The following is a 12,082-nucleotide window of genomic DNA, read 5'->3' as shown; positions in this document are numbered from 1 at the left end:
TCAATATCCGTGAGCCAATCACTGACAATGTAAGCATTTCCACTCTTCTTCTTGTGAAAGTCCTTCTTGCCATCTCTCTTCTCGTATGACTTATTCTTTTTCTTCTCATCTTCATCTTCATTGCTTGAGTCATCTTTCTTGCCCTTGTTCTTGTTCTTAAACTTGTTTTTCTTGGACTTTGTGCATTGGTGAGCTAGATGACCAAGTTCGCCACAATTGTAGCAATCTATCTCGGAGATTGGCTTTCTTCTTGAGCTTGTGAAGAACTTCTTCTTTCCATCGAACTTGATGCCACTCTTGTTGAGCTTCTTTAACATCTTGGCGGTTTTCTTCACCATGAGAGCAAGGCTTTCATCATCAACTTCATCATCACTTTGAGCTCTCATACTCAAGCCTTGCTTTTCTTTCTTCTTTGTAGAGGATGAGTCATCTTGAGGTGTGATGTGCATATACATCTCATGAGTATTGATCTTTCCTAAGATTTATGTCAGTGTAGCGGTGGAAAGATCACCTTGATGTAGCACGGTTACAATATGCCCATATTTATCAATGGAGAGGACACTCAATATCTTTCTTACAACATCGGATGGTTGCATTTGAGTCCAAGCCCATTAACTTCCTCTACAAGAACATTCAAACGTGAATACATCTCATTAGCACATTCTTTAGGAAGCATTTCAAAAGAGTTGAGTTTCTTCATGACAAGATGATAGCGTTCCTCAGGCTCACTCTTTGTTCCCTCATGGAGCGTATAAACGTCCGACCATAGTGCATGGGCGTCTTTGTGGTTCCTCACCCGATTGAACACATCTTTACAAATGCCTCTAAAAATGGTGTTTCGAGCCTTTGCATTTCACTTCTCGTAATTCACCTCATCGCCTTGTAGGTGAGTAGCATCCTAAGGTTTTGGGAAGCCTTGTGAGACAGCTCTAAGAATACCAACATCTAGAGCTTCCAAATACGCCTCCATGCGAATTTTCCATTAAGGAAAATCATCTCCCTCAAAGATAGGAGGAGATCCATCCCCGTTAGACATCTTTCTCTAGGCGGTAAAGCCTAAAAATGTGAGCACGAGACTCCGATACCAATTGAAAGGATCAAGATGCCCAAGAGGGGGGTGAATTGGGTTAATTCTAAATTTCTTTGCAATAATTAAATCCTACTGTTAGCCCAATTAACCTCTTGTGCCTAGAAAGTATTTCTAAGTGTTCTACCGCACAAAATACTTGTAACATAACTTCTAATCCTACTCTAGCATGGCAATTCTATGAATGTAAAGACAAGTATTGAATTGCTCAAAGTAAATGCTCAAAATAAATGCACAAAGTAAAGAGAGTAGAGGAAACGCGGCGATATTTTGCCGAGGTATCGGAGAGTCGTCACTCCCCACTAGTCCTCGTTAGAGCACCGGCGCAAGGGTGTAGCCCCCCTTGATCCGCGCAAGGATCAAGTGCTCTCTACGGGTTGATTCTTGACACTCCGTCGCGGTGAATCACCCACAACCGCTCACAATGTGAGTTGGGTCATCCACAAACTCCAGATGATCACCAAACTCTCAATCACCACCAAGCCGTCTAGGTGATGGCGATCACCAAGAGTAACAAGCACGGACTCTCACTTGACCACGACAAGCCTAATGAGAAGGTGGATGCACACTTTGCTACTCTTGATCTTCACTAATGAGGGCTCTCTTTGGGATTCTCAAATCTCAATCGCCTCACTAGGACCTTGCTCTTCTTGGCACTCTCTAAGGTGTTTCTCAGCTGTTGAAATGAGCAAAAGTGCCTCCACACACGAGTGGAGCTTCTATTTATAACATGGACTGAAAAATGAACCGGTATGTGCCTCTGCGGGATGACCGGACGCTCCGGTCATGTTGACCGGACGCTCCAGTCAGTACTACCCCGAACTCTAGAGTTTACAGTGTGACCGGATGCTACCAGCGTCCGGTCAGCACTGACCGGACGCGTCCGGTCACGATTTTCCCTCTCTGAAACCTCATTGGAGTCGACCGAACGCTGGCTCTCAACGTCCGGTCACTTGACCTTCCAGTGTCAGGTCACACCGAATGATTTCACCTCAGTCAAATGAAGTGACCGGACTTTGCGCCAGCGTCCGGTCACACCGAAGCCAGCGTCCGGTCAGTATTTGACCCTCCATTCACTTCCAACTCTCGATCATACGTGAATGAAGTTAGCTCCATTGGATCTTAGCCATATATAGGAGCTACCTAGCGCTAGTTTTAACAAGTGTGCACCACACCTAACTCACTAGACTCACCTAGGTCAAGCTACCCGTCTATACCTCCCTTAATAGTACGGCCAAAGGAAAAACAAAGTCCTAAACTACTTTAAGTGTCTCTCCAACTCCAATCGACACTTAGAACTAGTCCATCCTTAGCCTTGTCGTCCATCCTTTGAAAACCGAAACGATTTCCATCGTAGGGGCAAGACCACATTGATTGCCCAATCGATCTCCATTACCATGACCTAACTTAATTGTCTCTGCAAAACACACGTTAGTTATAGTAATTTTGTATTGTCATTAATCACCAAAACCCAACTAGGGGCCTAGATGCTTTCACCAACAAAACATTGCTAGGCTTCAAATCGCAGTGAATCAATGCAGGTGTCAATTGGTTGTGCATATAATCAAGAGCACAAGCCACATCTGCAGCAATACTAATCCTTTGGCCTAAACTTAACACCCTCCTAGGGCTACCTTGGTGTAGCCTTGGGTGTATCCACATGTCCAAGCTACCATTTGCCATGAACTCATGTACTATAGCTTTAAATTCGTTGTTCTTAAAATCAACTGTCGAGCACAAGGTAATTGCTCGAACAAGATTGCGATGGCGGGTATGTTTTAGCACTTCACACTCTCTGAAAAAGCTATTGAGCGAACCTTGCTCATCAAGATGAAATACCTTGATGGCAACAAGGTCTATATCAACCTGAAACCTGCCTATGTAGACAGATGCAGTATGACTTGAGCTGATCCTGTTAACTGGAGAGAACCAATTGGTTGCTTTAAGAATGTCTCCATACAACACCTTCTTCATTGTCTCTCTATAGCTTTCAGATGGTTGGGTTATTCTTCCCTTCATAACAGTGACGACAACACATAAAAGTGACAAGAAAGCTATAGTAACCGGTGGAGCTGTTAATAGCAGCCGGCGTCCATTAATTTTTCCTTTTGTTGCTGATGTCATGGGGCAGATCGGCAATGCAAATATGTCAATTTATTGACATAACGCCTTGTTACCTTCTAACATGACTGCATTTGAATTTCTGAATATACCACTGGTTGGAATTGGCCCTTCTAGTTTGTTGTACGATAGATTAAGACGATATAAGGTTATGAAGTTCTCGAAGAAGTCTGGAATTTGACCAGATAAGTTGTTTTCAGAGAGATCCATCTGTTCTGTGGCCTTCAGTGTATTGAGAGACTCTGGAATTTGACCAGATAAGTTGTTTTCAGAGAGATCCATCTGTTCTATGGCCTTCAGTGTATTGAGAGACTCTGGAATTGGTCCTTCTAGTTTGTTGTACGATAAATTAAGATGATATAAGGTTTTGAAGTTCTCGAAGAAATCTGGAATGTAACCAGATAAGTTGTTTACAGAGAGATCCATCTGTTGTATGGACTTCAGTGTATTGAGAGACTGAGGAATAACCCCACTGAGCATGTTGCCTTCCATCTGAAGGGATAATAATAAAACACACTGGCCAAGTTCAGATGGTATTTCACCAGATAACTTGTTGCTGGAAACATTCAGTAGGACAAGATTGATCAGTTTTCCAATTTGTGGTGGTATTGTTCCTGTGAGATTGTTGTTTAACAAGTCCAACCCCAAAGAAAGCGAAGAAATACTAAGGATTTCACTTGGTATGGATCCATCAAGGTTATTGACTGATAAATTTAACATAGACAACATTGTGCACTGTGCTAGACTTGCTGGTATTTGTCCAGATAACATGTTGTCATCCAGGCAAAGCTAGTTCAGTTGGGCAATGTTACCGACTGTGGAAGGGATCTGTCCTGATAATTTATTCTTGGATAGGTTCAGGATAAATAGGTTGCGCAGCTTCCCAATCGTAGCAGGTATGCTTCCTGAGAGCAAATTGTTTTCCATGCTAAGCATAGTGAGATTAACAAGATTACTTGTCTCAGGTATGGAGCCTGATATTTGGTTGGACCCAAGCAACAAATATTCAAGGCTTGTGGAAAGATTACCAATTGATCCAGGTAGGCTGCCATTCATCATATTTCCCTCCAAGGACAATTTTGTCAACTGTGCACAATTTGTTAGGGAGACAAGGAATTGCCAGTCATATGCTTCTAGCTGATTCCTTCCTAAAAGCACTTGACGCAATTTTGCCAATGACCCAAGAGACGGAATACGACCATGCAGGGAGTTATTTGATAGGTCAAGCACTTGGAGATTTGATGCATTTTCTAGTGAAGCAGGGATCAGGCCCTCCAGATTGTTGCTTTGCATAATAAGGACTTGGAGACTTGGTAGTGTGTAGCCAATGTCAGATGGCAACTGCCCAACAAGGCCATTGCTGCCTAAGCTAAAGTATTTGAGTGAAGACAACTTGTAAAGGGAAATGGGGACATGGCCTGACAAGCTATTGAAACTGAGATCCAGTTCAGAAAGTTCTGAAATGTGACCCAAACTTTCTGGAACTGATCCTGTAAGTAGATTCTGGCCTAGCAATACAAAGCGGAGAAATATTCCCTATTGAAGGAGGTATACTTCCAGAAAGGAAGTTCTCAGTAACACAAAGGTACTTGAGGGCTGTGACTTTATCAAAAGGTGGGATAACACCAGTGAAAGAATTCATCTGGAGATCAACCGTAGTAAGGGTAGATGAGTTATAAAACAAATTAGCCGGGATCTCACCAGTAATGCTGTTACGCGAGAGGATTAGCGTGCTGAGTGAGGAGCTACTGGCCAACGAGTGAGGGATACCTCCAGTGAGACTGTTGTTTGCAAGATTAACATAGCTGAGAGACATGCTAGAGCCTAGTGAATCAGAGCTGTTACCTTCAAGATGGTTACCGGCAAGCATCAGATTTTGGAGGCTAGGAAGCATGCCCAGTTCGTCAGGAATGGCTCCAGATAGGCTATTATCTGCAAGGTGCATTGTGACAGAGATGTCAGATTTGCTATGCAACCAGATATCTGTCCAGTGAGATGCATGGAGGTGAGGTCTAGAGAGACCACACGGGTTGGATGCCTAGCATCGCAAGTGACCCCTGACCAGCTGCATAAGTTGCGTGAGGTGTTGCGCCATGAGTTCAAGATGCCAAGTGGGTCGGAGGAGATGCCGGACTTGAAGCAAAGGAGTGCTTGCCGGTCGATCTCTGTTTTGTTTGCTTCAGCAGCTGTGACTACTGTAATATTGATAGACAAGAGGATAAGTAAGCAATAGAGAAAGGAGACGGTGGAGCACAAAGCTTCTGAGAAATACAAGGAGTGCAAAATTTGGAGTGCTCTGATAGGATCTTTAAAGCTCTCGTGTTCATATATCTTTGAGGAACTACGACTACCTGTCTACTGTGACGGAGTTGACGCTACGGTTGACTAGTACTCCAACTAGACTGGGAAAACGCGCGCCACTTCAGGGATTGTTGGTGTTTGTGAATCGATGCTCCAATAATAGTTACCTTCATAAAAAAAAAATTGTCGTAACAACTAACAATTGGATTAAAATTGGAAAATAAAGGTGCCAAATTTGACCCGTATTAGTCAGTCACAAGAACAAGCAGGATTAGTTGTGGTTGCACCTGTCCAGATTTGACCCAGTCACAGTCAGTCAGAGCAAACAAGCCAGCCTGCCTACCTGTCCAGATTAAGCATTCCAATTGGCGTTGGAGACAGTGGTCCTCGGCAAGAACAAGAAGCGGTTGCAGGTTAGCGCGGCTCTGGCGAGGCTAGGAAGCTGGTGTTTCGGGTATAGGGATTCTCATCAACCAGCAGAGCAGCGAGTGTGGCGTGTCCTTGCAATGTCGTAGATCCCAACGGAGGCAGCGGAGATAGTTCGGAAGGAGAGATCGAGGGCGGCAGCCATGGATACTGTGAAGCTTGGCAATGGCGATTGATGGCGATGGAGCGGTCGAGGGTACGCATTGATGGGCGGCGTGGTGGTAGCGAGTGCGCGGGGTGTTCCTGGAGGGAGGAATGGCCGGGTTGTGGAGCTTGGTCCGGCGGTAATGGCGTTGGTTATTGCCGGCTTAGATGCCATTACGTGCTTTAACATGTCGATTGAAGAAGGGGGTTTAAGAGGGGAGTCATTGGGGTGCGGTTGTGGGGTTGGATTGATGCGCGGGAGTGAAGGAAGAGGCGCTTGGTTGTGAGCTCGGGCACAACAATGGCGGAGGGTGCAAGACAGCTAAGGGTGAGGGTGGGGCCCACCCTTCGGTGACACAGAGAATAGAAGAGAGGGAGCGTAGGGAAGTGGACGGTTGAGTTTCGCCCAAGGAGGATTTTGGACGCCTAAGGGCTCGTCCGTTTGGCTGGAACAGAGGCGGGAACCATTCTAGGGCAGGAACTATTTTGCCTAGAGGAAGCTTATACAAATTAGGCACGTAATTCTGGCTGGATTTGTTCCCGACCACGGTTCCCCTGGAACCGAACAGAAGCTAAATGGAAAAAGAATATTATTCTCTCCATCCCTAAATAAATCAATTTCTATAATCCGTGCAAGTCAAACTATCGTAAATTTAACTAATTTTAGCTCTGTTCGGCTTACCCCATATTCGGCTTGTTTGACTTGTTTTTTCAGCCGGAACAGTATTTTTCTCTCACAACAATTCAGCCAGAACAGTGTTTTTCAGCCAGTTTCAGCGAAGATTCAGACCAGCGAACGGGGCATTTATAGGAAAGAGTAACAATATTTATGAAATAATATGAGCATTTTATGAAAATATATTCTATGGTATCTAATGATACTAATTTGATGCTATAAATCTTGACGGTTTTTTCTAGAAATTCGGTCAAAGTTTAGAAAAAATAACTTAAGATAACTCTAGGAATCTAATTATTTGGGACAGAGGAGTTTAAGAGAAGGAATTTTAGGCTGAAAATTGGGTGAGAAATTTGTTGCCGATAGAAACGAGATTTTATAATTTTTCAAACTTAATTTTAAACTAGGTTCAAATTATATGATATATTAAACTGTGAAATAAAAATTATTAGAATATATTTTGAAATACATGATTTTCAAACACATTTGTAAAACCCTTTTAAGAAAATCATTTAAAGACTATTTTAAGGTACTTTGAATTTTTTTTAACTTTATTTGAATTATCATTTCAAAAACTATTTTGAACTTTGTTTTGTAAATGGATCAAAAACCTATTCAACGCTTAATCAAGGTTTTAGAATTTATTTTTTACTCAAATAAATTAGTGCAACAACATGAATTGAACTCTCTTAGGAAAATTAACTCCAAAACCTTTTATAATATCATTTCTATTTGACAAAGTTGATAACAAACCAACCAAAGCTTACATAATTTTGGAAAATATTAAATCATTTATTTTATCCACATCACAAAATAGAAAGTTTAAGGCCGAGGATAAAAATAATCAATTAATGTGTTGTCGTGTGGTCGCTTTCCATTCATTTCTAGAGGACCTGGAGCTGCATAGTAATGAAGCCTGCCCATAGATCTCGTAATTCCTGGAGAAAACAACTTATCATACTAGCACCATCATGGAGAGTTCGATAATTGATCATGAGACCTTCACAAAAGCTTTCTTTGACAGCAGAGAGTTTTGCACACACATCTCGCATACCAGGTCTCTCTTTTGGAGATTGCATGGAACATGAGAGGCCAAGTGCAACCAGAGGAATAATGCAGCGCTGCATCCATACTTCTGTACACGGTTGAGATACCTCATGCAACATATGGGGATCTAGAATCTCTGCAAGCCTATCTGGGAACATGGATTCAGCAAAATTGCGAAGATTAAGTCCGTCGACAAACATTTCATCAGTCGGGCGTTTTCCTGTAATCATCTCTAGGAGAAGCACTCCAAAGCTATACACATCACCTCGTGTGGAGATTCTGCAGCCCATCCCGTAGTCTGCAAAATTTGCAATGCTCTTAGTACTATAAAATTCATGCATAAGCCGCAAAAAAGGGAAATGGGATCAAACTTACCAGGTGCCAAGTATCCAATTGTTCCTTGGATAAGAACTGGGTGTTTCAGGCAACCAGAATCTGGGGAGAGAAACTTTGCTGAACCAAAGTCACCAACACGTGCAGTCATATCATAATCCAAAAGAACATTGCTTGGCTTCAAATCACAGTGAACTAAAGGCGGTACCAGTTGGTTGTGGAGATAATCCAGAGCAGAAGCCACATCTGTTACTATGCATATTCGTTGTCCCAAGCTTAATGTTCTCTTTGGTCTTTCAGTCTGTCGATTAGGATGAAGCCACCTTTCAAGGCTGCCATTAGCCATGAACTGAAAGATTATTGCTTTGAACTCATTATTTTCTGCATCCAAACTTGAGCACATAGTCACAGATTTAAGAATATTTCGATGGCGTATAATTCTTAGCACATCACACTCCGTTAAGTAACTGTCATGCGCACCGTGTTCATTCAAGTTGAATACTTTGATGGCCACAATGTCAGTGTCAAACTTGAACCTGCCAACATAAACTGATCCAGTACGAGTTGAACTGATTCTATGGACTGGCGAGAACAAGTTTGTAGCTTTAGCAATGTCACCATAGGATATCTTCTTCAGTGTCTCTTGGTGGATTGGAAATATTTCCACATCTCTCCCTGTCCCAGGAGTGAGGAAGCACAACGCATTCTTCAATGCACCAAGCTGTGGAAATATATAAATTCCTTCTCCTCTCCAATGAGTAACAACAAGATGCAATATTTTCTTCCAAAGACTGAATAAACAAAACAACAATAGCAGGAAAGCTACCATGACCATTGGCACCACTACTGGCAGAAGTGGCACATGTTTCTTTTTCTTAGTGTCTGTGATGTCACCACAAGGTGGCAGAGCTAGCATGGGGAAGTTTGAACACAGCCCCTTGTTGCCCTCCAAATGTACGCTACTGGAATTTTTAAAGACCCCATGTGTCGGAACTTGCCCTTGAAAGTTGTTGTAAGACAGATCAAGCTGCTCTAACATAAAAAGGTTTCCAATGACTTCTGGCACATTACCGGATAAGTGATTTCGAGAAAGATTAACATACTGGAGGAAGAGCAAGTCCCCAAATGTTAGAGGGAAACCTCCAGAAAACATATTGTTGGAAACATTTAGAAGGACTATATGATCCAGTTTGACAATATCATCTGGTATTCCCCCCGTGAGATTGTTGAATGACAGGTCCAAACCCAAAGAGAGGGGAGGACCACGAAATATTTCTTTTGGTAACAATCCATCAAGGCTGTTAGAGGACAAGTTCAGCTGAACCAACCCTAAGCACTGACCCAAACTTTTAGGGATGTTTCCACTGAAGTCATTGTCGTCAAGGAAAAGCTTTCCCAATTGACTAATGTTACCAATTGAGGAAGGGATCTGACCTGATAATTTGTTCTTGGATAGGTTCAGGATAAATAGGTTTCGCAGCTTCCCCATCGAAGCAGGTATACTTCCTGAGAGCAAATTGTTTTCCATGCTAAGCATAGTGAGATTAACAAGATTGCTTATCTCAACAGGTATGGAGCCTGATATTTGGTTGGACCCAAGCAACAAATATTCAAGGCTTGTGGAAAGATTAGCTATTGATACAGGTAGGCTGCCATTCATCATATTTCCCTCCAGGGCCAATTTTGTCAGCTGTGTGCAATTTGTTAGGGTGGAAAGGAATTGCCAGTCATATGCTTCTAGCTGATTCCTTCCTAAAAGCACTTGACGCAATTTTGCCAACGACCCAAGAGACGGAATACGACCATACAGGGAGTTATTTGATAGGTCAAGCACTTGGAGATTTGATGCAGTTTCTAGTGAAGCAGGGATCAGGCCCTCCAGATTGTTGCTTTGCATAATAAGGACTTGGAGACTTGGTAGTGTGTAGCCAATGTAAGATGGTAACTGCCCAACAAGGCCATTGCTGCCTAAGCTAATGTATTTGACTGAAGACAAATTGTAAAGGGGCATGGGGACATAGCCTGACAAGCTATTGAAACTGAGATCCAGTTCAGAAAGTTCTGAAATGTGACCCAAACTTTCTGGAACTGATCCTGTAAGTAGATTCTGGCCTAGGAATACAAAGCGGAGAGAAGAAATATTCCCTATCGAAGGAGGTATACTTCCAGAAAGGAAGTTCTCAGTAACATAAAGGTACTTGAGGGCTGTGACCTTATCAAAAGGTGGGATAACACCGGTCAAAGAATTCATCTGGAGATCAACCGTAGTAAGTGTGGATGAATTAGCAAACAAAGTTGCCGGGATGCCACCAGCAAGTTTATTACGCGAGAGGATTAGCGTGCTGAGTGAGGAGCTACTGGCCAAGGAGTGAGGGATACCACCAGTGAGACTGTTGTTTGCAAGATTAACATAGCTGAGAGACATGCTAGAGCCGAGCGAATCAGGGATGTTACCTTCAAGATGGTTGCCGGCAAGCTTCAGAGTTCGGAGGCCAGGAAGCATGCCCAGCTCGTCAGGGATGGCTCCAGATAGGCTATTATCTGTAAGGTCTATCTGCGACAGAGATGTCAGGTTTGCTATGCAACCAGATATCTGTCCAGCGAGATGCATGGAGGTGAGGTCTATCGAGACCACACGGGGTGGAAGCCTTGTGCTGCAAGTGACCCCTGACCAGTTGCAGAAGTTGCGTGAGGTGTTGCGCCATGAGTTCAAGATGCCAAGTGGGTCGGAGGTGATGCCGGACTTGAAGCAAAGGAGTGCTTGCCGGTCGATCTCTGTTTTGTTTGCTTCAGCAGCTGTGACTACTGTAATATTGATAGACAAGAGGATAAGTAAGCAATAGAGAAGGGAGACGATGGAGCACATAGCTTCTGAGAAATAGAAGGCCCTAAAAGAACTAGACCAAATTAACTTGGAGTGCTCTGATAGGAGCTTCAAAGCTCTCGTGTTCATATATCTTTGAGGAACTACCTGTCATCTGCCATGGAGTTGACGCTACGGTTGACTAGTACTCCTACTGGACTGGGAAAACGCGTGCCACTTCATTGAATGTTTTGGTGTATGTCAAATCGAATCGAAGCTCCAATAATAATTGTTGTAACAACTAACAAGTGGATTAAAAAAGAAACTAAAGGTGCCAAATTTAACCCGTATCACAGTCAGTCACAAGAACAGTCAGCCAGAGCAGACAAGCTAGTGTGCCTACCTGTCCAGATTCAGCGTTCCAATTGGCGTTGGAGGCAGTGGTCCTCGGCAAGAAGAAGAAGCGGTTGCAGCTTAGTGCGGCAAGAACATGATTACTGTTGATGCTATTTATTATTTATGTGTTATATGATTATATGTGAATAAACTGGTTGCTACTCAATTGTTAAAAGATGACTCACTAAAAGCTAATCGTAGTTAAACCAGTGTCAGCCTTTTGTGCCTCATGAACCACATGTTATATTTGTTGAGTACGACATGTATTTACGCTTGCTTTACTTTTCAAATATTTGGATAAAAATCCCGGATGGGTACCAGATTACTAGAGTTTGAAGGAATTAGGCTTGTGATCAACCAGTCAGTTGTCCCTGTGGAATTGGAGTCTTCACCCGAAGATCGGAGTTGTCTTTCCGCTGTTTAATGTTATATCATTTATACTAAATACATTATATATTGAGCATTGTCTTTCGATATTACCCTTATTTGTAGCTATACGTGAGATTTGACTTTTTAGGCTCACATATGGTGCGTATCTGGTTTTATTCTTAAAAACGGGTGCGACACCCAGAGTTGACGAGGCTAGCGCCGTACATCAAGACGACGACGAAGACACCGAGGAAAAGGGCCTCGAGGCTCTAAGCCAAATACATGAGGAAATCCAAGAAAAAAGAAGCAGAGTCGAGGCACATCAAAGACTAGGCGTGCGTCATTAGGAAGAAGGCTGACGAGGCTAGAGAGAAGCTCA

General features: G+C 42.9%; 1 protein-coding gene, 1 long non-coding RNA gene and 1 pseudogene across 5 annotated transcripts; all 3 read right to left on the bottom strand.

Moving 5' to 3' along the window:
* Positions 1–2,383: 2,383 nt before the first annotated feature.
* LOC136494489 (receptor kinase-like protein Xa21) lies at positions 2,384–5,040 on the bottom strand (annotated as a pseudogene).
* A 13-nt stretch (positions 5,041–5,053) lies between these two features.
* LOC136494493 (uncharacterized) lies at positions 5,054–6,365 on the bottom strand. Its single transcript, XR_010768612.1, has 4 exons — positions 5,853–6,365; positions 5,560–5,676; positions 5,271–5,403; positions 5,054–5,140 (listed from the first exon to the last, which is right to left on the bottom strand). It is a non-coding gene; the product is annotated as an uncharacterized lncRNA (long non-coding RNA).
* A 1,157-nt stretch (positions 6,366–7,522) lies between these two features.
* LOC136493330 (probable LRR receptor-like serine/threonine-protein kinase At3g47570) lies at positions 7,523–11,154 on the bottom strand. Of its 4 annotated transcripts, none has more exons than XM_066489400.1 (3): positions 11,107–11,154; positions 8,178–10,940; positions 7,523–8,100 (listed from the first exon to the last, which is right to left on the bottom strand). In XM_066489400.1, the coding sequence occupies exons 1-3, from the start codon at positions 11,111–11,113 to the stop codon at positions 7,640–7,642; spliced, it is 3,231 nt and encodes a 1,076-aa protein (XP_066345497.1). In that variant the 5' UTR covers positions 11,114–11,154; the 3' UTR covers positions 7,523–7,639. The 4 variants fall into 4 exon arrangements, with proteins under 4 accessions (XP_066345497.1, XP_066345498.1, XP_066345496.1 ...); XM_066489401.1 differs by lacking the exon at positions 11,107–11,154 and having other exon boundaries at positions 7,523–7,693; positions 7,810–8,100; positions 8,178–11,026; XM_066489402.1 differs by lacking the exon at positions 11,107–11,154 and having other exon boundaries at positions 7,965–8,100; positions 8,178–8,255; positions 8,344–11,026.
* Positions 11,155–12,082: the final 928 nt, after the last annotated feature.

Source organism: Miscanthus floridulus, chromosome 11 (assembly GCF_019320115.1).
Source record: "Miscanthus floridulus cultivar M001 chromosome 11, ASM1932011v1, whole genome shotgun sequence".
NCBI classification, from domain to species: domain Eukaryota; kingdom Viridiplantae; phylum Streptophyta; class Magnoliopsida; order Poales; family Poaceae; genus Miscanthus; species Miscanthus floridulus.
The sequence above is the reverse complement of the archived record's forward strand: the minus strand, read 5'-3'. Positions and strand labels throughout refer to the sequence as shown.